At 44.6% G+C, this 24355-nt stretch overlaps 2 protein-coding genes across 4 annotated transcripts in view; both read left to right on the plus strand.

The window, feature by feature from the left end:
- The window catches only part of LOC105089008 (O-acyltransferase like protein), a 64337-nt gene extending 58722 nt beyond the window's left edge, over positions 1–5615 (plus strand). The window contains exons 16-17 of one of the 2 annotated variants that reach the window (XR_010378184.1): positions 2974–3271; positions 4110–5615. The gene's annotated coding sequence lies outside the window, so the exon portion shown is untranslated. Of the gene's footprint in view, positions 1–2973 lie in introns of both variants that reach the window. The other variant, XM_064480383.1, reaches the window with a different exon arrangement.
- Positions 5616–8188: 2573 nt separating this feature from the next.
- SEC11C (SEC11 homolog C, signal peptidase complex subunit) lies at positions 8189–24123 on the plus strand. Of its 2 annotated transcripts, XM_010979978.3 has the most exons (6): positions 8189–8617; positions 16131–16240; positions 19406–19555; positions 21432–21551; positions 23244–23301; positions 23923–24123. In XM_010979978.3, exons 1-6 carry the CDS (start codon positions 8531–8533, stop codon positions 23974–23976), a joined length of 579 nt encoding a protein of 192 aa, XP_010978280.1. In that variant the 5' UTR covers positions 8189–8530; the 3' UTR covers positions 23977–24123. The 2 variants fall into 2 exon arrangements, with proteins under 2 accessions (XP_010978280.1, XP_031297675.1); XM_031441815.2 differs by lacking the exon at positions 19406–19555 and having other exon boundaries at positions 8447–8617.
- The last annotated feature ends 232 nt before the right edge of the window (positions 24124–24355 follow it).

A 24355-nucleotide genomic window follows, 5' to 3' on the forward strand; every position in this document is an offset into this window, starting at 1 on the left:
AATCAATTCCTGGGCTCTGCTCCCACTTATTTGAAGAAATGCAATTGCAGAATCTAGTAGAACGCTTTCATTGCATGTGCTCAGGTGGCCACAAGAGGGCAGCACCTGAGAGACCAGTGCAGGGCCCCATGGCCATTTGAAACTCACCAGAAGCTCCCTAGGACAATTGCAGACTCGTTGAACTGTGAATTACAGGCGTCAGAATATTCATGGTTTCCTCTAAGTGGCCAGCCTACTAGGGAATTTGGAATGTCGTGAGGACCAGAATAAGATTTCCACTTAATCCTTTTGGAAATACATCTATTATTTATAATCTAATGTATCTTTTATTTTCAACTGAAAACATGCCTTTTTTTGTGATTTCCACTGCCTTTCTCTGAGGCAGTTGAAGTGAAACTAATGTTTCATTCAGTTTTCAATCATCAATATGAGGACTGCCTGTCAGACTCGACCTCAGAGTCCTTGGATCTTTAACACCCATGGTCTCAGACAAATGCCCGGATGCGCCGGCCTCACTTCTACCCCCACCCAATGCTGGACCTCCGTCCTTGGTGATGGAGACCACTCTGGAGGGCGCTGGTGTTCCTGGGTGAGAGGATACTGGGGGAACTGCTCAGCTCCAGCTTCACTTTGGGACCAGATGCTCAAGAGTTAGTGGCCTCTGGCATTGTCCAGCCCTCAGACTGACTTCCACAGTCCCTCTTAAAAGGCTCACTGGTGCATCTTTGGGACTTGAATGGAGTCCCGCAACACTGATGATGAAGCTGCTCTTGGAACCGCAGAGACACAAAAGTGCAGAGCATCTGGTAACACTGGCTGAGGCAGAGACCTGGGGAGATTTATATAAGCAAGTCCTTCTCTCTAGCAAGGTCCCTAGACCGGCAGCAGCAGCAGCATCAGGGAACTTGTGAGAAATGCATATCTCGGTTTCCACGCCAGACCACCTGCATCAGAAACTCTGGGGATGGAGCCCAGCAATCAGTGTCTCCACGGCCCTCTGGATAATTCTGATGCACCCTCAAGTTTGAGAACCGGCAGAGCGATATTTAAGTGGGAATGTTCGTGGCTGCAAAGCCAGATGAAGCCGGAAGTTAATTACAGAGGAAATGAGAGTGAGAACATAGAAGAAAAAAAAAAGAAGTAAAAACAGAAAGGAGAAAAAATTTCAAGCAACCCTAGAGTTAAAAGAGCTTCCCCTCCCCCGCCTGGGTATGTGGGAAATGCTAAGTTGCACCTGCTCTAGGGTATGGTCAGCAACTGCTTATCCATCTATCTAGAGCTTTCCACCCTGCTATGTCAAATTTATTTTGACACTAAAAACAACTCTTGGGGTAGTGACCTTTTATTCAGCTAATATTCCTCCTCTCATTGCCTGCAAAGCATACAGAGAAACTGGAGGACTGATGAAAATCTTTAAAGTCTATTAAATACCAAAGCCTTCCCAAACACCGTGTACTTTTCAGAGAGAGTTTCTTTTTATTGGGGTTTCGGATTATTGAAAGGTTATCTGTCTCCTGTTCCAAGAGGGATTAAAATAAAACAAAAGAAAGGAGAACATATTGTGATGTGTGATGTGTGATGTGTGCTTTCCTCCCTCAACTGGCCGTGCCTGGCTGACTGCCGCTGTGGACAGCTCGTTGGGAGATTCCAAAGTCCTTCCCGGAAAACATCAGCATGAGCCCAGGAGGCAGAAGCTGATGTAGGTGGTGGATCAGCAGTTCTTCCTGGAATGAGAAGGTTTCCCTGCGGGAAGTGATACCTTCCAAGTCTCTGCAGTGCTCACTGCCGGAGGGGCATGTGACCGCCTCGTGCCTCAGTTTCTATTTTATGGAAAGTGGTAACTTCAGGGTCTTTGCAGCTCGACAGCCACTGTGCCCCTTCTGTTCATTTCTATTCCTTCTCTCTCCTCTCTTTACTCTTCTGGCTCTGTTCTGTTTTACAGCTGTCTCTAGTCCTTGAATTTCTCTCTCTGATCCAAACATTTTGTGCTGTTTCATAATCTTAATTTTCATTTCATCCAGCGAGCCACTTCTCTGTCTTGTTTTGAGCCTCACAAAATCATTTATGCCTTGAGGTATAGCAGAATTGGAAGTTAGAAGACCTGATTTTGAATCGTTAAGCAAGCCTCCAGAGTTAGCCTACATTTCCCCATCTGTAAAGTTTTTACCATGTACCAGACAGGATTCTCTCATTTAATCCTCACAGCAAACCTTTGAAATAGGTACTAAACAACATTGGAAGTAGATGCTATTAATATCCCCACTTTATATTGAGGAAATTGAAGCTCAGAGGAGTTGAGTGAGTTCCCCAAGATCACGCAGCCAGTAAATGGCAGAGCAGGGATTCCAATCAGGCACTGGACCCCAGAGGCTGAGCCCTCAACACGACTTGTTACTAACTTTGCAGTTTTGTTATAAGAAGGAAATGAAACAATATCTGTAAGAACCTTTTGAAAAATATTAAATCACCATATGAAGGAGAAAAAGCATGCTATATTTTTTTTCAAGCTAGTAGGACTCCCCCAACCCCACCCTCCACTTTCCATACTGTTTCTGTTCAAATTGTCTGGTCAAATTGTTTGACCAAAGTGGTCAAATAAGAGGGAACAAAAGGAAAACAATCTTAAAAGTCTGAAGCACAAATTTAGAAACTGTAAGGTGAAGCTGAGTGCCGGCTAGTGCGGCCAGGGCAATAAAACAGGCCTGCCTTCCTCACTGCAGTCCCAGACCTCCCCTTCCCCAAACCCCAGAATAACAAGCAGAGCCTGGCTGATCTGCAGGGACTAATCGGAACCTAACCCCAGTGCTTTCTCTCAGCTAATGGAGTTTTTTTCTTCCCCTTATAATTTTCTTTCTTCTCCATCCTCATTTCTCTCTCTCCCTAAGTCCCCTGCTCCATCTCCTCACCTTTTCCCTCCTTGTGAGAGAGACTGGTATTTATCCACCAACATCCCTGTTCTCTTTTGTCCATCAGAGCAGACCCATGAGAGCAGATACTCAGTAGTGAGGCGCATGGTTGCCCCGCTGGATGCCACTTCCGGCCTCCTTTGCTGGTACAGCCACGTGATCAAGCTCCCACCAATAGAAGGTGAGCAGAAGTGGTGTGTGCCACCACCTGGGACATATGACAGCTGTGGGCCGGCTTCCTGTGCTCTTCCCCCTTCCTGCAGCCTGGAACTCAAGACGTGGCAGAGAATCCTCCTTGACCACCCATGCGATGCCAGTGCCTAAGAGTTACGGAAGGGAGCCTTCCTGCAACCCATCTCACAAGAGTGAGAGAAACTTTGTTCTTTAAAACATTCTATTGTTGAGTCTCGTTGCCAGAGCAGGCTTTTTGGTTCTAATGAATACAGCTTTTCCCCTGGCCTTGCCCTCCTCTACCTCCCACCCCTCTGCAGGGTTCTAGAAGCAGCTTTGCTTCGTGGCAATCACAGGGTTGCGGGAGCTCTCTTTACTGAAATTAACAGAAAGGTACGAGAATGTGACTCTAATTGTCTCCATCTCAGAAGACCAATTGCAAACAGCTGTTAAAAATGAAATTTTTTTCTAATTATAAAAGAAACACTGGAACTAGTAAGTGATTATATACAGCAGGATTGCAGAATGCAAGGTTATATATGAAAATAAATCACTTTCTAGTAGAGCAGCAATGAACAAGTGGAATTTGAAATTTAAAAATATAACACCATCTACATTAGCACCCAGAAAAATGAAATACTTAGGTGTAAATCTAACAAAGTATGTACAAAACCTACACATAACTGGTGAAGGAAATCAAAGAACTAAATAAATGGAGAGAGATTCCATGTTTATATAGGGAAAGTCTCAGTATTTTAAAAATGTTAGTTTTTCCCAATTTGACCTATATATTCAGACCAATTCCATCAAAATTCCAGCAAGTTATTTTGTGAGTATCAGCAAACTGGGGAGGAAAGGGAGGAAGACTCAAAAATCTCAAAGTGACCCAGTTTTAAAACTGAAAGTAACTATATTAAGTTGCTGCAAACCAGGCAGAAGGGAGCTTTAATATAACTTTTCTAAGTTACAGGAAAATACAGTGAGACTTACACTTGCCACAGGACATTGGAGGTCATGTCTGTGTTTCTACAGATGAGAAGACTGTGGCCCAAGGAGGAAGATGGATGGTTTATGGTGACACTGCTGTGTGAGGGCAAGGCCAGGAGGAGAGCCCAGATCTCCTGAGTCTTATTCCAGGGTACCTGGCTCCACAGGGGATTGCTTCCTGTGTCTACCAAACTCTTTTAGAAAGTATTGAGCCTACCTAATGGAGCAAATGTAAGAAACCATTTCCCTAGCTTTTAAAAAAAATGGAGCATTCAGGTAAACTTGAAGTCAAATTTTACAATCTCATGACGGTCAGGTAGAATGGGACATAAATCGAAATGAGCATCTTTTGTTAATGAATGTTATCTTCCTTTCTCCCTCGTTCATTCATTCCTTCCCTCCCTCCTTCCTCTCATTCTTTCCCTCTCTCTCTCTCTCTCTTGCTCTCTCTTCCCCTCTCCCTCACCCTCTCTCCTTACTATCCCTAACACATTTCTTAGCATATGATTCCTCATGGCTGGTTGCAATAACTGTAAGGCACAGGAAGGTAATTAGAAGAATCAGCTGGATAAACAACAAGTTTTGACTGTATCGCACAGGGAACTGTGTTCAATATCTTGTAGTAACTTATAGTGAAAAAGAATATGAAAACAAATATATGCATGTTCCTATATAACTGAAACATTATGCTGTACACCAGAAATTGACACAACATTGTAAACTGACTATACTTCAAAATATATAAATATATATAAAAGAAGAATCAGCTGGGATAGAAGAGGGTGGCAGTTTGGCAAATGGCTTATTTTGACAAGAGCACTTAGGCATCAGCGTGGGAGAGAGATTGAGGAGGAGGGAGAGGCAGCCCACACTTCCACCCTTTGATGAGAACATCCTTGGATAACAGTGCAGTCCTTCTGAGACACATCCTTCCACAGATGCAGAAGACGGCAAAGGCAGAGAGCGACTCAGAATGCTGGTGTCTTGCACCATTAGCCAGATGCAGCTGACTCAGATCTGAGATGATGCGACTCATTTCTACCCAGCATGGCTCCAGTGTCCCTGCTGGGGCTGACTGGATTCCAAGTCATCCATCAGATGGCTTCCTGTTTGTGCTTTTAAGAATTTAAGAATGAGTCCTACCACTCTCCACCAAGCACGAGGAGAGCCGAGATTCCGCAGGGTTCGTGACACGGGGCTGAGGTGTTGGAAACCAACCTTACTGGATCAGAGAGAGAATGGGGTCGGGGGGCTTCTGAGGGTGGCAAGTATATCTATTCCAAATATACATCCAAGAACTGAGAAAATAACCCTAGGTGAGTCGGTACATCAACTGGTCCCCCTGTGAGTCAGACTTCAGCTAAGACTTAGTCTATCACCCGACCACCGTAAGCTCCTACTGTGACTTGTGGGCACAGTCACATTTCTGGTCTCTGGGAATTAAAATCAATCTAGAGACAGTGTAGGGTAATCCCCGAATGATCTGGGTATTTCCTTTTCCTCGGTGAGCAGTCATTCCTGTAGATAGCCACAGGCCCCTCTGGGAAGTCTGGAGAAAGAGTTAAGGTGTGTGCTTCCTGACCTTGGGGAGGCTCCCTGAGGTGGGGGGGCCTGGGGCTGGGAAGGAGGGAGCTGGGGCTTATGGGAATCCCTGGGAAGCCACGCCCTGGAGTGCTACTTACACTTGCTGGGAGCAGTTCTAGTTTACAGAAAAATCAAGTGGAAAGCAGTGATTTCCCATATATCCCCTTCCCTCACACAGGCACAGCCTCCCCACCACCAACATCCCCCACCGCAGGGGGACATTGGTTACAATTGATGAACCTCCGTTGACGCATCAATGTCACCCAAAGTCCCTCGTTTACATTAGGGCTCACCCTTGGTGTTGCGGGTTTGAACAAGTGTACAATGACATGTACCCACCAGTACAGCATCAGACAGTAGTTTCACTGTCCTCTGTGCCCTGCCAATCTGCCCCTCCCCACTGACCCCTGGCAACCACTGATCTTTTTACTGTGTCCATAGTTTTGCCTTTTCCAGAATGTCATATAGTGGGAACCATGGAATACGTAGTCTTTTCAAATCGGCTTATTTCACTTAGTAATACGCATTTAAGTGTCCTTCATATCTTTTCATGTCTTGATAGCTCATTTCTTTTTAGCATGGAATAATATCCCATTGTCTGGATGTACCGCAGTTTGTTTATCCATTTGCCCACTGAAGGGCATCTCGGTATCTTCCAAGTTTTAGCAATTGTGAATAAAGCTGTTATAAACATTCATGGGCAGGTTTCGTGTGGACATAAGTTTTCAACACCTTTGGGTAAATACTGAGGGGCATGATTGCTGGATCTTACAGTAAGAGTGTGTTTAGTTTTATAAGAAATTAACCAACTGTCTTCCAAAGTGGCTGTAACCAATATAGTTTTTAGTTTATGGATGAGGAAGAGGGTTCATGGAAGTTAATCAACTAGTCCAAGATTGGACAGTACATGGGGATTTCCACCCAATGTCTTTCTGCATTGCTCCTTACCCGGTGCTTAATCTAAGCAGGAGTAAGGAGGCAAAGTCCAAAGGATGTGACCTAAGGGCATTGGACTGGTAAAACCTAGGCCCCAGGTTTGTTGGTCACAGCGATGACTCTTCTCCCACAAACCTCCACTTGTAGCTTTCCTCGGTTCAACTGAGGGCAACTCTATCCTTCCGGTTTCTCAGGCTAAAAACCCTGGAGTCAGCCTTAACTTCTTTTCTTTCATAGTCTATATAACTCCTGTGGACTCTACTTTCAAAATATATCCAGCATCTGAACACATCTAAATACCTTCACTCCTACCATCTTGGTTCCAGCAGCTGTTAGTGCTAGTTTTAACAATCACTGTATTTCCTGATTGATGACAGTTTTATACATCTGATGTCTGGAAGAATTTTATGCAGCTTCTGGCTCCATACATTTCAAGCATTGTTGTTGTTTCTATTACCCAATACTTCCAAATCCAGGTGCTGTAGGACACTCTCATATCAGGCTACCACCCTGAGGGCAGCTTCCTGCTACGATGTTGGGTGAATTGGTGGAGTGGATGACAGTATTCCTAGAAGCCATTCCTACACCAGGATGGCAAGAAATGACCATGAATCATAAATATATCTACTAAACCCAAACTAAATGTATCTCCAACTCAATTTCTCCTTAGCTGGATCCTCAAAATGCTCCTTGTTCCTCCAACACGAAGGGAAGTATGAGGGAAGGGCAGTTGGAATGCAAAGAAACAGAAATTAACCAATAGCAATTCAAATATCTTCCTTTTGAAATTTTACAAAACCATACGACTATTTTTCTTCAAGGCTTTGGAAGGGGCCTTTGCAAATGAAGTGTCCCAAAGCATACATTTCACTAGCTTCCTGGTAAGTCAACTTTAAAAATATTTTAAATTGTCACCTGGGACCTTCCCCCAGAGCTTCGCTTCTCTCTTATCTGCTTTTCTTATTTCCACAGCACCACCACTCCTTAGGTATTGTATAATTTACTTATTCATTATGTCTCCTGGTGTCTTCACTGGTATTTCTTGTGTCTAGAATAGGGCCAGGCGCATAGTAGATGCTCCAGAAAGATTTGTGAATAAATGAATGAAATAAATAATGCATACATGAGTGAGTGATAATCTAGAATCGGGCCTACCATCATCCAGGATTTGGAAATTTAAAAATTTTAGTTGTATTCCACACTCTGCCACTTTACCTTGGCCATGCCATTTAACCTTTCTGGGCATCTGTTTCCTCGTGCATAAAGTTATTCATTTAATTAACAGCCGTTGCGATATAGCTACGCTCAAGAGTATATTTTTGCATCCTTTTGTTTCCTTGCTTTCAAATCCTACTACGCTGGCAGGGCGCGGAACTCGGCGTCTTGGAAAGTCCCGCCTCTTCAGGCCCTGCCCACCTGCCGAGCCCACCTTTAGGCTCCTCCCGGATTCAGCACAGCCCACCGCCCGTGTAGAAGCTCCGCCTTCCTTCGTCGCCGTCATCCAATAGCCAAGATACACGGCGAGGTGAGCGCGACGGAGCTTTAGGTGTCTTCTTGGCGCCTGACCAGAGTCTTGGGGAGCGCAGTTCTTCTTGAGGAGTCCCTTCTCCGAGTTGCCCGTGATATATGCAGGATCACCCGCTCCCCCACGTTCCCTCGAAAGGGTCCAACGAGGCTCTCGAACCCAGTCGCTCCCCTCCCTGGGAGCCCTGGGTCTTCACTGGACGAGGCTCTGGCCCCGCAGCATTCTGGGAGTGGTAGTTTTCTTTCTCCCAGTTCCTTCCAGGTACACCGGTGGCTAAGACTCGCAGGACTACGATTCCCAGACGCCCAAGCGAGTCTCCGGTCAAGTGGCCGGCAAGGCTGGTGGGCGGGGCCGGGCCAGCGCTCCGCTGCCGTCTGACACCCGGAGCCCGCGGGCCGCCTCGGCCCCCAGAGACCCCGGCATGGTGCGCGCGGGCGCCGTGGGGTCGCATCTCCCTGCGTCCGGCTTGGACATCTTTGGGGACCTGAGGAAGATGAACAAGCGCCAGGTAACGAAGGCACGCGTTCGGGGCGCGCCCGAGGACCGGGACCGGCTGCGACAGCGGGAAGTCGGGGCTCCCCGGGTAGGGCTCTCGCAAGGAAAGCGCCCCGCGACTGGGGCCGGCAGTGACCCGAGGCTCCCGCCCTGGGCTCTCGGGGGCCCTGGGTTCAAATCCTCACAGACCCACGTGCGGGCACTTTCTTGCTCTGACTGACATGTGCGTATTTAGGGGACAGTGGCCCGGAAAGGGAAGAGAAATAGAAACCCCTGTCCTACGGATGTCTAGTGTGGTTGAGGAAGCGGGGAGAGGTGACTCTACGGCGAGTGACAGCTATCTGCGCACGTATTTCAAGGGCCACCCCGTGGAAGAGGGAACAGATTTCTCTGTGGGGCTTATGAGGCCTGACATCCAGAGGAAGGCTGCACGCGGACGCAAGTGGCAGAAAGGCTGGCGGGAGGGAGGAACTTCGGGACCCAGGGAACTGTCCAGCGATGCCTGCCAAAGCAGTTTCTTCCCATCCTGGGAAGTGTTTTCCCGACCATGCGTCGGGACTAAATGAAGCTCCTTGTGCGGGAGAGCCCGCTGGTGGTGCTCTGTCCCTGTGGACTGAGTGAGTGTGCCAAGGGGCTTCCAAGAAGTCTTCCCTAACTTCTTTCTCAGATTCCGTGGTCTGGCAGCGCCTTGACTACGGGAGGCAGGCAGCCTGAGGTCTTTGGGCAGTTAGGCTTGATTTCTCACCCCTCTCTGAGAGGACCTCGGAGGAAAACTTCCTTCTTACTCTCTCCTTAGCCAACTCTTGGCCAGCATCACTGTCTTTGGGTCTTTATCTCTTCAGTATAAGGCAGGAGTGAGTAGGGCCTAGAAAGGATGCCCCCTCAGCTGGGAAAAATGTGATTCTTAAGCTTCTAGATAGAGAATTTAGGGGACCTGTACGGCACGGACATCACGATGGATACCGTGGATTCTGATGCTACTCTTGATACTAATAATAATTCGAAGAAAAAGGGAACCTTCCTACTAGGGAGATTTGGTTGTCTTTGAAAATGGTATTAATTCTCATGATTTTGACAGTATACTGTTTCATTTGTTCCATTATATTGAGCAGTGGGGTGATGCCCATGGAAGGACACAACTTATTCCTTTGGGCATGTGTGTTTCTTTTCCTTTCTTTTCTTTCCTCTCTTCCCCCACCCTCCTCTTTCTTTTTTCCAAGTACAATTTCAGACTAGTGCAGTCTTGTGGGAGAATTTGGTGGCTTGAATCTCATGAACTGGCTGTTTCTAGGAGTGCATGTCAGATGAGCTCCTGGGAGTTCCTGTGATTAAGATGAGTTGTGGCAGAGATTATCACTAGCTTGAAAAACCTAATGCCTTGAGCATTGATGCCGTTCACAGGAAAATCCCCCAGGAAGCAGAGCTTTACTTAAAAATATGGACTTAATTGGCTCGGTTTTAAAAATGTCCCTAAAATTGGTACCGATTACTGATTGTAGACTCTCAATGAAGGCCTTCTGATGAATGCATCAGTCCCCAAACCAGTTTGCCTTTTGAAAGATCACTATATTCCCAGTCTAAATTTAGGGGCCCATTAGTATCTGGTTGCATTGCCTACATTTTGCTAGTCTTCTAATTTAAATTCCGAAGCTCATTACTGCTGCTTCCTCGTACTTTTTTTTTTTTTTTTAAAGCTCTGTCCTTTTGTTTGTTTCTTTTTCCCTCCAAAATAGCATTCTATGACATCTTGTCAGGCATGCATGCTCCACCAGTCTTGGAAGTGGGACCTCCCTTTTCTGCTGCCCTTGCTTACTGTTAATTAAGGAAAGAGCCACATGCAAAAACAAGGACTCTTTGTTTCTGCTGTGAGGAAGAGAGGAAGACCAACAGCTACTGGCATTTCTGCTGCTCTGTCAGCCACAATGTCTGGTCTGAAATATTTGTTTAAAAACTCTTAGACATTGGCTATTTCATCTCTGTTTGACAAAGACTGAGTGTGAACCTGCTTCTAAACTCTGCTGGGGTGATTTAAGTGCCAAGCATACAGAGTTGGGAGGCTAAGATGAACAGCAGCCAAAGGCACCAGTGACATGTGGGGTGTGTATTTTAGATTCCAGTGAGCTTGTCATTAGTAGTTACATCAAAATTACATTTTCTAGATACCAGGATTGCAATGCTAGGCTCAGTTGATGGGTCCCTTAAAGGTGGTGTTTGAAACGGTGATCTGTGCTTTTGTGGTTAGCTTGATTGTTAGGTTTTTGTGTAATTGGCCATCTCTTGAGCAAACAGATGTCTTGTTCAAAGGAAGTTTGTTTGTTTTTGTTTTTTAATGAATTTTGGTTTTAATACCCTTCAGTGAATTTTTCAAGCATACAGAATTATACTGGAAAATATATTCTTGGTCTTTATTAGATAAGTGGCAATATTTTATAATTTGCTTTTATCAGAGTGGAGCCCCATGGTTTGAAACTTTGTATAAAAATAGCAATCTCTTGAAAACTGTGTCTTGGGCTTTCCTAATCAGAGCTGCGATTCATAATGAAACAATGGTCTTTTACTAAACCCTTAAGTCAAGCGAAGCAGGTGGTGAAGTTTTTGAATGTGAACTCAGTGAGCAACTTCTGCTTTGGACTGATGTGATCTGCAAGGCTGATTTTAGGTTAGAAGCAACACTTTAACATATAATAGCCCAACACTTGAAAAATACCCGTTTAGCACCCCAGTTTCCTTTTTTGCTCTCCTGGGTATTGAATTTAGTTTCATAATTTGCTACTGACACAGTAGCCAAGGAGTTGAAAAAAGTGTATGTAATTTTAATTTTGAATTGCGTTTATTTTCCTATTTTCATTTATTGAATAAAAATATCTTAGTTATTTTAATTCACCCTTTGTCCCTACTTTTGTAACCTTCACAATTACCTCAAATTACATAATTTCACACAATAGTAATTTTAGCAAGAGACGGTTTTGAGCTTTGCTCTTCCTTTCTTATGATCATATCAGAATACGTTTTCATGTTTTGTCACACTCTTCAAAATGATTATTTTCATGGCCTCTATCTTGTCCAATTGCACTTTAAACAATCCCCCACTCCCTCCAAGATTTTGAAATTAACCTTTGCTCATCGTAGGAATTTTAAAGAATAGAGAGTAGTTTAAAGAAGACAATTCAGTTGCTCATAATTCCACCGTGCCAAGGTAGCCTCTGTTGGAGGGAGGATGTAGCTCAAGTGGTAAAGCACATGCTTAGCATGCACGAGGTCACACACACACACACAAAACCGTAAGATAAGCTCTGTTAGCATCTTCGGGGATCTCCTTGTGTTTGCTTTATAAACTGTTTACAGTTTGTGGAAATCCTACTGCAGCCTACGTTTTTCACTCAGTATGTCTTGAGTGGTCATGCCCATTAAAGTTCTTTATTCATTGTTTGAGATGATGCAGTAATTTGCCTTTATTTACTCAGCCATTTCTCTACTGTTGTTCATTTATTTCCTTTTCCCTGTTACTAGAAATAAGACTGTAGTAAATATCTTTGGGCCATAATTCCCTGTCTGCCTTTGTTTTAGACTGAATAATTCCTAGACGTAGTTATTAGTGGACCGAGAGCAACCTCTTGTTACTAATGCTTGAAACTAAATTGCTTTCAGAATGGTTATAGCAGCTTGCACCCCCACCACAACATATGCTTACCAAGCACTGAGTATGAGCATTAAATGAAAAAACAACTTTAAGTTTACTAGGCTGAAAAAGAGGGAAGGATGGAGGCAGGATTTAGTTTGAAGATTTTATTTTATTTTAATTTTCTTTTATTGAAGTATAGTTAATTTACGGTGTTGTGTGAACACTTTATTTATTCACCATGAGTATTTCTTCTTTGGAATATTAATAGTTTTAAGCTTTTGCCTCTTTTTCTTGTTAGTGGGATTTTAGTGTTTTTCTTACTACCAGTTTGTATGTGTCCACCATGAATTTCTCACTATTTCTTTAACAAATTGAGTACTTACTTTTAGCCAGGACTTTGTTGAACATTGGGGATACAGCAGTGAATGAGGCTGAAATCATCGTTGCCTTTGTGGAATTTACAGCTTACTGTGAAAAACACATTAAGTGATTATATGCGTAATTATCAAGGTGATGGATGGTATAAAGAAATACAGGATGCAGTGAGAATATATAACAGGAGGACCTAGGCTGGTCTATAGCAGAGGTTGGCAAACTCTAGCCTACTGCCTGTTTCTATAAATAAAGTTTTATTGGAACACAGCCATGTTCTTTTTTTTTTTTTTAACATATTGTCTCTAGCTGCTTTCTCACTGTAACAGTAGAACTGAGTCATTTCAGCAGAGATGATAAGGCCCCTAAATCTAAAATATTTATTACCTGGCCCATGTGCTCTTTGAAGCCCTGGCAGATGCCAGCAGCGTAGCTGGTGTGCAGTGAGCTTCTGCCGACGCTGGGGAGTAGGGGCCCGTGTCAGGGCCTTAGAGATCATATTCATCCTCAGAGTGTGGGATGCAGTCAGAGGGCCTTTCTTAGGGCACAGAAGTGACCAGAGGTGCATTTGAAAATGAGCGCTGAGTGTAGTGTGGAGAACACATTGGAACAGGTGTGCCTGGACATCGGGAGGCTGGTTAGGAGGCTCTCAGGGTGTCTGACAGGCTGTGCTGGTGCCTTGGATGAGCCTTGGAGGAGAGAGGGGACTGTGTGGATGCCAGGAACGTTCAGAGGATGGAATGTATAGAATAAATGAGTAGGGGTGGTAATGCCATTTATTGAGATGGGATCATGAGCACTGAAGGCTTTGTGGGGACGTAAGTTCAGTTTTGATCATGTTGGATTGGAGGTGCCTGTAAGGACATCCGAGTGGACGTGTCAGGGAGGCGGTTGGAAATCTCAGTATTGGGAATAGTTAGCATGATGGTCCCAACGCCAGCATTTGAAGGTCCAGTTAGAGGAGGAGGAACTGGCAGGGGGACTAAAAAGAAGGTGGTCAGAGAGTATAGTATGCCATCCTGGAAGCCAGGGGCAGAGAACGTGTAGAAGGGATTATCTGTGTTGAAAGCTGCCAAAAGCTCAGCAAGGTAAGGATGACAGTTGTCCATTGGATTTAGTGAGCATGCAACTTGAGTCTGAAGGCTGAGGAGTGACTTAGATGGTGAAGAAGGAGAGAATCCTGGGGTGGAAACTCTTGAGAAATTTGGCTGTGAAGGAGAGAGAGGGTGTAAAAGCTGCGCGGAGGATGTGAGGTGGAAGATTTCAGATGAGAGAGACTTAAGGTGATGGGAGGGAGAAGATCTGGTGCAGTGGTCCAGCCTCTCTGTGCATCAGGATCCGCTGTGAGCTGTTGAGGAAACAGGCATGCCAGCACAGCACCCCTCCCCTCCCATTGATTCCACTGGTCTTGGATAGAGACCAGGTAGACCATGTTCCAAAGGCTCCCCAGGTGATTCTAAAGGGAGGCTAAGGCTGAGAACCAATGGTAGCGAACCAGCAGCTTCAGCATCACCTGGGAACTTGTTTGAAATGCAAATTCTCAGGCCCTACGTGGGGATGCTGGTGCACACTGAAGTTTGAGAACCATTGCTATAGAGGCTGGTCTACACTCTCAGAAGTCAGAACCCTGTAAAACTACCTGCCACATCCCTACTGGGACTTCCTGAGTGCCTTCAGCCCCCATTTCTTGAGGCCTCATGCATTAAAAAAACAATTTACAGAGATATTTAAACTGTGCTTAAAATTGCATTTTAAGCTGTATTCAATCCTCAAAAAGAGTCCATCACCCTGTGTTGTCTCAGTTAAAATTATACTTGGATATTCGAGGAAAACAGTATTGTCCAGAATCACATGATCTGAGTCCTAGTTCCAGACTCACTTCAAAAGGATTTTCTGGAAAGCTGGCAGGTAGCTGGGATCTAATCTCACTTGCTCTGATATACCACTAAAACTATATGCAGTCAGGGGAGCTTAAAAAGGCATCCGTTACTCCAAGATAGGAAGCCCAGGAAAGAAAACAAGATCAAATCAAATACTAGACGCTGGCATACAGAAGAGGGGCCGCTGACATAGCCGGGCCAGCAGTGGGGACTGAGGACTAAGTCCTCACTGCATCCCCTGAGAAAGCCTCCATGACTCAAGCATTGGCAGGACCAAATGTCTCCAGAATGGGGCTGGGGGAGGGGTGTACTTAGAGCCCTAGGCGTCCCCCCCAGCTCTCCTCAGAGGTCTTCCCCTCCCAGCTAGAGGTCTGGAAGTCTCTTTTCCGGAGGAGTAAACAGAAGTCCTGGGGTAGGGGCTGCTGCCAGTCCCTATGGAGGACGCCGGCACTGAACTGCGAGGGGCTGCGTGCTGCCTGGAGAGATGGCGGTGGAGGTGGGGGTCCCGCAAGGACGAGAGTCCTGCGTGTGGGTGAACACACAGGCCTGTGCGCAGGGAAGGGCCTCCTTGGACCAGAGCCGTGGGGATGGGGTAGTGTCAGTGCCAGGTGTGCTGCTAAGAGTGGGCAGTTACAGGGGAGGCAGAGGGGCTCGGGAGGTGAGGAGGTCCAGGAATTGAGACGCCAGAATGTTGGCTGGGCCATCCACGCTCTTCACATCCCAAGAGCAGCCGCAGGAGTGCTGAAGAGGAAGGCTGAGGCAGGTACCCAAGTGAGGAGCCATCCTGGAGGACAGTGAGGGAGGCGGCCCTGCGGGTCCCAGCTCAGTGGTCTCAGGTGGAGTGAAGTCAGCTTAGAACCAGGTCCTTCCTTGGGTGGCCTTCCCTCTGTGTTCTTAACCAGATGTTTGTTGCTCCTCTTTTAAAACATTTATGGAAACTCTAAACATGCAGAGTGTTTAAAGTTTCTGTTCATTAAAAAATTTTTTTAATTTGTATTTTATTATTATTTTCAGTGGAGGTACTCAGTGGAGGTACTGGGGATTGAGCCCAGGACCTCATGTGTACTAAGCATGTGCTTTACCACTGAGCTACACCCTTCTGCTCTGTTACTTTTAAATTGTACTTTCAGATGCCTCATGGCTAAGTGCGGCAGGACTCTGAAGCCTCAGTTGGGGCCGTCCTGGCGTGCGTGGGGCCAGGTGGTTCTAGGTGAACCACGTGGAGTGTGCCGGGCCCCCAGGTCAGACCTGGTTCTCTACACTGGGGCGGGAAGCCTGGTGGTAACACCCTCAGGATTGAAGGTCCTGGGAGATTCCCGAGAGGTAAGGAAGGTCTTACCGAGGCTGTTGCAGAGCGGGCCCCACAGGTTGCTCTGGTTTTGTGTGTGTGTGTGTGTGTGTGTGTGTGTGTTTTCTTCTCCCTTTTTCTCTTATTGAAGGAGAGATGGTATATGGGCATTTCCATGGACAAAAGTTGAAATTCTACCTAGTTTTGTAGTTTATGCAAACTAGTTTCATGTCTTAAAATCACAGCTTTTTTTTTTGCTTTTTTTTTTTTTTTTTTTTTCCCCAAAACAAGCACATTTCCAGCTTAGAGTTAGTGAATGTTCTGCCACTGGTTCTCACTTTCAGTTTGGCCTTTTTCATTCCAGCTCTACTACCAGGTTTTAAACTTTGCCATGATCGTGTCCTCGGCGCTCATGATCTGGAAAGGCCTGATCGTCCTCACGGGCAGCGAGAGCCCCATCGTGGTGGTGCTGAGGTAGGTCCTGCCGGCCGCCCTGCGGCTGCCGCCCTGGGGACCCAGGCGCGGTGGGGACAGCCCAGACTCTGGGTTCTCACTGGAGAGAGTTTTAGAGTTTTCTTCTATTTGGTATCTATTTTGAGAAAGTTTCGTTTTTTCTGGCTTTTGTTAAAAAATCTTACCTTTTGCAATAGATGTTTAGGCCTTTCATCATGTTGATGCCACCATGCAAGGTGACATTTTAATAATTTAGTAATAATGCATTATTTGTGTACAAATTGATTTTTTTAGGTGGATCTTTTTATTAAGTATAGTCAATTTACAGTGTTTAAATTTCTAGTTTACAGCATAGTGATTCATTTATATATATATGTATATATATATTCCTTTTCATAGTCTTTTTCATTACAGGCCATTACCAGGTATTGAATATAGTTCTCTGTGCTGTACAGTAGAACCTTGTTGTTACAAATTGATTTTTAAACATAACTAATTGAAAACTATTACTTGGTTTTCTTTGTACCAAGTAGGCAGGAAGTAGGTATCCCCAGTGCGTAGCATCGTGTCATATTTTTTCAGATTTCTTCAGCCATATTGCAGTAGATGGCTCCTCTCTTCTCGAGACTGTTACTCTTAAAAGCACAGCATCTTTATTTTAGAAAAGTTAATACTGTGGTTAACTTCATGGAGCTATGAAATCATCCAAGGGGAAAAACTTAATAATCAATGTGAAATTAAATCACATGTTTGGGAGCCATTAGGTGCTTGAAGATGCTTTGTGCAGTGTGTCTTATGGATCACCGAGTCTCACTGCAGTGGGAGTGGAGCCCTTTGGTTTTACAGGGGGAGTGGCGGCTGCAGCAGTGACGTACGTGGTGAGGGTCCCAGGTGGTCAGGGCAGGAGAACCCAGCACACAGGGTTCTTGGCTTCCAAGCCGGTGCCCTTCCCTTCCTCTCGCCCTGCTGCCACGTCATGGGGCTACAGCCAGCCACCCTTCTGTGGCTGACCAAGGGGCCCACTTCGAGAGAGACAGCATTTCCATAAAGTGGGGAGCCCGAGGCTAGCAGAGCTCACACACAGAGCTGAGGGGCCTCTCATTCACTGGGTTCACGCTGTGCTCCGAGGGTGCCCGAGGGTCTGGGAGGGTAAGTTAGGAGGGAGAAGGGGACCATGCTTATGGATTGTAGACACCTTAACCTTGCTTCACTTGTGACAGCTCCACTTTTATATATTTTATGTGGTTATACTTTACCTGGTAAGATTTCATTTGAAGGAAGTATTTTTAAGGCTTTAAAAAAAAGAAAGAAAGAAAGAAATTAAACCCCTCAACTTCAAATGGGCCCTGTCACTTAACAGCTAAGGAACCGGAGGCCCAGCGAGGCCAAGTTGCTTGCATCTCACAGTTGCTTGTGGCAGTTTTGGCAGAGCCAGACTCCATCCCAGATGTCCTGGCTCTCCTTCCGTCACACGGACGCACTCGCGTGCAGAAACTCTCGTGAAGTCGCAGTACCTGCAGTACCTGGGGGCTTGTTTTTCTTAAAGCATCCTTTATAATTCTAAAGCAATTTGGTTTGTCAGCATTAGCTGTTGACGTCACGAGGGATGTGTGACCTTGGAGAACACTGACCTTGGAGGCATCCCTGGCCTTTGAGGAAAGCAACGATGAGCTGTCATTAGTGAAACGTCTCAAAGAACTGCTTTCCTCATGGGACGCGATGATGACTCTGTCTGAGGCCAGGCTGCGGTGTGCTCTTCCTGCCTCTGAGACTTGTTCACGGAGGTTTTTAATTTTTTTAACCGCAGTCCTTGTCACAGACTGCGATGATTTTCTAGAAACTTCTCCCCATTGTGTGTCTTCAGGAATTTTGTCAGAGTAAAGATGAAGCAACAGATAAAGAAAATATCTGAAGCATTTTAGCTATTATTCTTTAAAAGAAATGAAACCCTGAAGCAATTACGTTGTATTTTCAGAAGATGATAAAATAAACTTCCGTGTTGGGCTTGAGGGGGAGACCCAGGTTTGTTTTTACTTAGATATTTTCTCTTTCTTTTCCTCTTCATCATGTATATTTCCAGCCCTCGCTACCCTTTGAAATTCAGATTTGTTTGGTTTTGAGTGCTGGACCTATTACCATTCTTAGAGTCACTGGTTTCCCCTAAAAATAAAGCTGTCAGCAGGTTCGGGGTGACAGGCTGGCCTCAGCTGCGTTTCTCTGGGCTGCTTCCCGCCTGTGCTCCAGGTTTAAGGTCAGGGGCTGGGAGGGGCGGGTGGACCAGCGTCTGGGGCGGCTCCCCTTGTGAACCCACACCTTGTCAAGCCCCCCATTTCTTCATCAGACTGGTTCTTTCTCCCCATTCCTGCCCTCGACATACTCACTCGTCGTTGGCTCCACAGCCCCTGTGTTTAGTCTGACTGACTTTCTCATGCAGTAAAACAAAGCACGGGCGGATAGAAAATGAGTTCTGTTTTGATGATTTCACCTTCCACTAGATTACACTTTACTTTGAATCCACTGAAGATTTTTGGCGTGGGTTTAGACTGGTACTCTGTCGGATTATTCACGGGCCTCACGTCAAACACAGTCGAGTTTTGTTAGAATTGGGCTTTCTGCAGAACACGGTTCAAAGGATCGCGCTGCAGGAGTCGGAAGACTTGGCCTTGACTCTTGTCCCAACCTTCAGCTTGGCTTTCGGTAGATCATCCTCCCTAAGTGTATTCATTAGTCTGTTTCTCGTTCCGTGAACAAGTATGTCCATGACCTGGGTGCTGGGGACACACCACAAAATGTGAGAACTGCCCTAGAGTATTAACCACCTTCGGAGCCTGTAGTTCTGAATGAAAGTAGTATTGGTAGATGGAGGGCTTTGAGGCTAAAAAATGGCTTTTACTCCAAAGAGTCCACATCATTCTGAGTTGTTTTTCTACCTGATGCAAACTGCAGAGGGGCCCAGTAGTGCCCTTTTCACACTTAAGTCCGAGAAGAAACGATTCCCTTTGTCCCTGACCGTTGTCCCCATGAGCGGTCAGGAGAAACCCCTGCGGCCCCTTGTATATAGCTCGTCGACCTACATGACTGTGATGAAAGCTGACCTTCTGACTGGTACGTTACATTCTTTATGAATTGACGTGTTCACCTGGCAAACCCAGGGTACTTCTGATGTGATTTTCTGCTTCCTTCCAGTGGCAGCATGGAGCCAGCCTTTCACAGGGGCGACCTTCTGTTCCTAACAAATTTCCGGGAAGACCCGATTAGAGCTGGCGAAATCGTTGTTTTTAAAGTGGAAGGACGAGACATTCCAATAGTTCACAGAGTAATCAAAGTTCATGAAAAGTAAAGACGCTTTACTTCTCTTGGGTTTTGTTCCGTAAATTTTGGGGAGACAGTTTTAACGGTTGATTAGAAAGTGGCAGAAGCACCGAGTGTGTTCCTGGTTCTGCCGTTTATTAACTGGGTGGCTTTGCACCTGCTGCTCAGCTCAGCGTGTTCAGTGGGAACGATGCTACTTTATCCACTGCAACTCACAGGGTGATTATGAGAACAAAGTGAGCTGATGGTCACTAAAGAACTTGAAAACCCTAAACTGCTGCACAATGTAAGATGGAATGTATTCTTGTGTAATAGTAGTTATTGGAAAGAGTCTCAAAGAAAATCAAGTCTCATTGTAATTGAGGAGGACTTTGATATGAGAGTTACCTTCTGAAATGTAGAAAGCTACTGTTTCTCTGTCACTTTGGACTGACTGGCATTCTCAACAGTAAGATTAGCCCCAGAGGGATAAAAGCTCCTTTCCCCAACTCGTGCCATGATTCGGTCATTGCATATTCTGCATTAATTTTCCTCCCAAAATGGCTTTGCCTTTCCCTTAAATGCCAGTGATGACTTATTAAGACACTTCTTGGGAACCAGAAACAATTACTTCTGGCTCAAATATATTCAGTTTCCATGAGAGAATACAGTCATATGATTAGCAGAAATGTTATATTTTAAGCTACATTTACCTTTATGCAGCTTAGTGTAGCATTTTACCTGCATGAGTTATGGAATTAAAATCAGGTATGTGTATTTGTATGGAGTGTGCGTGTGTAACTATTTATACACTTCCTGTATTAGATTCTCATTCCATTCAGTGCTTCCAGGTGTTCCCCAAAGATGTTTGATTCTTAAAATAGTCACTTCACTTTACTCTAAACATTAGCGCGGCCCTGTCCTGGTTCGTGTTAACACACCAGTACTGTGCTAACGTTAGCTGGTGTCTACTTGTTAACTTACTGACGAAGAAATGTGCTCAGTCACGATGTGTCAGAGCTCTCACCTGCTTTTAAAACAATTTCCAAAGATGAGAAATTGTTCAAAGCTGGGGAAATAATGATTTGCTGTAATTTGCATGGATTGTGAGAGGCAGCCCGGATTTTTGGCCTCTTGATTTCCTTCGTAACCGCAGCGGCAAATCGACTTGCTCCTTTTGGCATGATTTCTAACCTTTGTGGACTTTTAATATTTTATCAGATTATTTAGTGCATTTTTTCATTTGTCTTATTGAAAGAAGACCCTCTTTAAAGGTCTGTGATGCTATAATATGGTGCGGCTGGCGTCAAGGCGGAGCAAGCACCGGTTTAGAATGTTTAAAACGAGTCCCACCTGTCTTTTTAACACAGTGATTTTATGCCGTTTGTAATTCTTGTTTGTTTGCAAACTGGATTGTACACCACCTTGCTCAGTGGTGAAGGAAGTAAGGTGTTAACACAGTCCATATTTGGTAAGGAGAAGTAAACTGAGGAGAGCTAAGAGCGCACTCATGTTTGAATTACCTCGAGCGAGGATCTGTGTAATCTGGGACCAAGTTCACGTCCAGAGTGAAGAGGATTATCAGCCGTGTTAACCGGTTGGTCTGTGAGGACTGAGAGTGGGTGGATTCAGGTGCTGGAGCAAGTCCTTGCCACCATGGTGCCCTGTGCTTTCCCATGCTTTTAGGTTGTCAGGGTTAACTTAAGTGTTTTAGAATTTAAGTCTACAAAATTGCCATTAGATTTGTGCTTTAGCTGAATGGTCATTTCCAAGCAATCCTCTTAGACCAAGAAAGATCAAGTTATCTTTGACTGGTTTCCGAAAGGGCCATATCTGACTGCAAAGTGTTGGCTACACGGATATTTTTCTAACGATGCTGTGCTGAAAATAATTTCTGAAAGGACATTGTTTTGCTTTCCAGAGATAATGGAGACATCAAATTCCTGACTAAAGGAGATAATAATGAAGTCGACGACAGGGGCTTGTACAAAGAGGGCCAAAACTGGCTCGAAAAGAAGGACGTGGTGGGAAGAGCCAGAGGGTGAGTGAGGGTCAACTTTTATGCTCCACAGAAGATGCAGAAACCAGAGAAGTACTTAGAAACAAAGAAACCAAATGTGTAAGTTAGTAGAATCATCGTTCATTACAAATGTTCTATGTCAGGAGAGTTGTGAGCAGCTCTGCTTTGGACTGTGAAGACTAAACGTAACTCAGAACATCCTAAGGGCCTAAAATCTGAAACTGAATGCAGGTATGCTGTCTGTATCATGGGTTTAATTCTATTTTTGAAATAAATCCTCACCTAGAGATTAGTTATTTATAGATTTTAAGTAACAGTTGTAGGAAATCCTCCCAGAGACTCCCCACGGTCTAACACTGTGCTGAATACCCTAGGTAGGCCTTGCACCCACACAGGTATGTGCACGCATGTATAATACACACACTTTCACGAAGAAGAATTTTATTTCTTTCACCCCACAGGAGGTTGGAAATCACTTTCTCTGTTAAGTCTACATGTGTCTTTTTAAACTGCTACATGCTGTTCCTCTGAGAATCATACCTTATTTAACTAGTCTTCTTTTGGTGGACATTTGGATTATTTCCTGTTTCTTATGACTAAAAACAGTTCTGTGATAAATTTTTTTAATACCCAACTTTGTATAATTGTTCCAGTTATGAGTTCTGCTTCTGGTTGACACAGCGGAGAGTCTGTCCTCTTATTAAATACCAAAAAAGGCTATTCTTCCCCTCTCTTGGTGACCCTTTTTATGTTTAACCCTTGTTGGAAATGTCTCCTTTTATGTAAATCCCATCGGCTGCGTCAGGCTGGAGAACACTGGTGACATTTTCTAAGATTCAGCTTTATTCATCAGACTGCGGGTTAAGGCCTCTTTCTTCCCCTTTCCTCCCCTGCTCAGCTTTTAACCATTTGCTCTCTATTGCATTTCCAGCAGGGAGATGAGAGACTTGGGGCTGGTCAGTCCTCTATTTTAGACACCTAGGTGATAGGCTTTGTGTAAGTGAGAGGTTGAAGCTGCTGGTGTTGAAGAACACTCGGCGGCACTCAGGGCATGTTACCTTATTTCTCATCAGTGACGTGATTGAGGCTTGGGTCACACTGATTACACGTTGACGTCAGTTTTTTCAGCACGATCCTTGGCTGGCTTGTGCTGGTTTGTTATCTCTGGGACCATAGTCGTGTTTGGGCACAAGTTACGGGATTCACATTTGCATTCAGCGCCCAACAAACTTGCCTGTTACATCTGAAAGGTACCATGGAATGAAAATCATGAGGGTCCTTCCAGCTACAAACTAATCATTCGTGTGCTTTTAAAAGCCTTCTCTAACTGCAGTTTTTATGTAAGTCATCTGAATCTTAACTTCTCTACTAAGAAAAACGGCACTGGGCTTGTGAAAGTGGTGCATTCTGTCGTACAAGGGGCTCAACTAAGTACTTTAATTCCGTTCTGGTGGCTGCAGCAAGTGAAGACACACAGTGTCTCTAGCTCGGGATTTGCCTTCTTAAAAAATTGTCCTGGCTCTTAGCACTGATGCTTTTCACTCATAAAAGCCTTTTGAGACAGGAGTGAGTATTGTCTTTATGGCTCCAATCAGTGGTGTCTCCCGAGGCGATTTTTTTTTTCCTAATGCTGATTTATAGTGTTTTCAAGTGTTGCTATCATCCTATAACAAACACTTTTTATATTTCTGGCTTTTTTCCCTGACAATTTAGGTTTTTACCATATGTTGGTATGGTCACCATAATCATGAATGACTATCCAAAATTCAAGGTAGGAATTTATGTGTACGTCTGTAATTAAAAAAAACAAACAACAGGGGCGCTTTAACATGTGCAACTGTAAAGATGCCGTCTGTTTAAAATGTTTTGCTAGTGAAGTCTTCTACAGAGTGTAGTTAACTACAATAACATAAATCATTTAAATTGTCGACACTGAAATTAATTTGAAGTAGCTACTTCCACCTTTTATGTTCATGGAGTATGTTCTAAAATGGCACCTATATATTTTTTGCTTTTTATTACGGAGATCTTTAAACATACAAAAAAAAAAAAGGAGTCCAATGAACCCAGTAATGCTTATCTCACAACTTCAACAAAATAGTATCTTTTTTAAAAAAAAATCATTTGAAACACAATAGGAACACCTACGTAAGAATGAGTAGTACATTATCTGTGTTTGTCGGACGTTTAATATTCAGCCCATCAGTATATTTGGGGCGTTTTAACTCTCATGTGTTATTGAACAGCTCACTTGGGGAACATAGCATGGGGAAAGAGGTCATCTTTTGATTCTGTCCTCAGTCCAGTATTGACCAAACTTTATCTGAATACGTTTATAGGCCAAACTTATTTGTCAGCCTCATAGTAATCTTCCATTGTGTTTTCTTTACAGTACGCGCTTTTGGCGGTAATGGGTGCATACGTGTTACTAAAACGTGAATCCTAAAATGAAAAGCAGTTCCTGGGACCAGATGGAAACAAATTCTGTTGAAAGAGAGAAAAACTAATATATTTGAAATGTTCCACTTTCTGTATAAAAGGAAACAATGTGGAGACGTTTTTGTCTTGTTCGAATAAATGATTCATCAATAAAGACTGTTTTCTTTTGTGGACTCTGATTTGGATGCGCTCAGTCTCTCTGCCGCTCAGGGTCATCATCCTCAGCCGAGTCTGAGGGTCTGCAGCACTTCCAGAATCAGCCAGGCCGTTTCTGGGCCTGGCCTGCTAGTGGGACAGCGTGTAGTCCACGTGACATAGTTGTGACGTCTGGGTTTCCAAAATAAAATTCCAGGCATAACATAATAGCATTTCCGAGGGGAAACAAA

Source organism: Camelus dromedarius, chromosome 28 (assembly GCF_036321535.1).
Source record: "Camelus dromedarius isolate mCamDro1 chromosome 28, mCamDro1.pat, whole genome shotgun sequence".
Lineage (NCBI taxonomy): Eukaryota > Metazoa > Chordata > Mammalia > Artiodactyla > Camelidae > Camelus > Camelus dromedarius.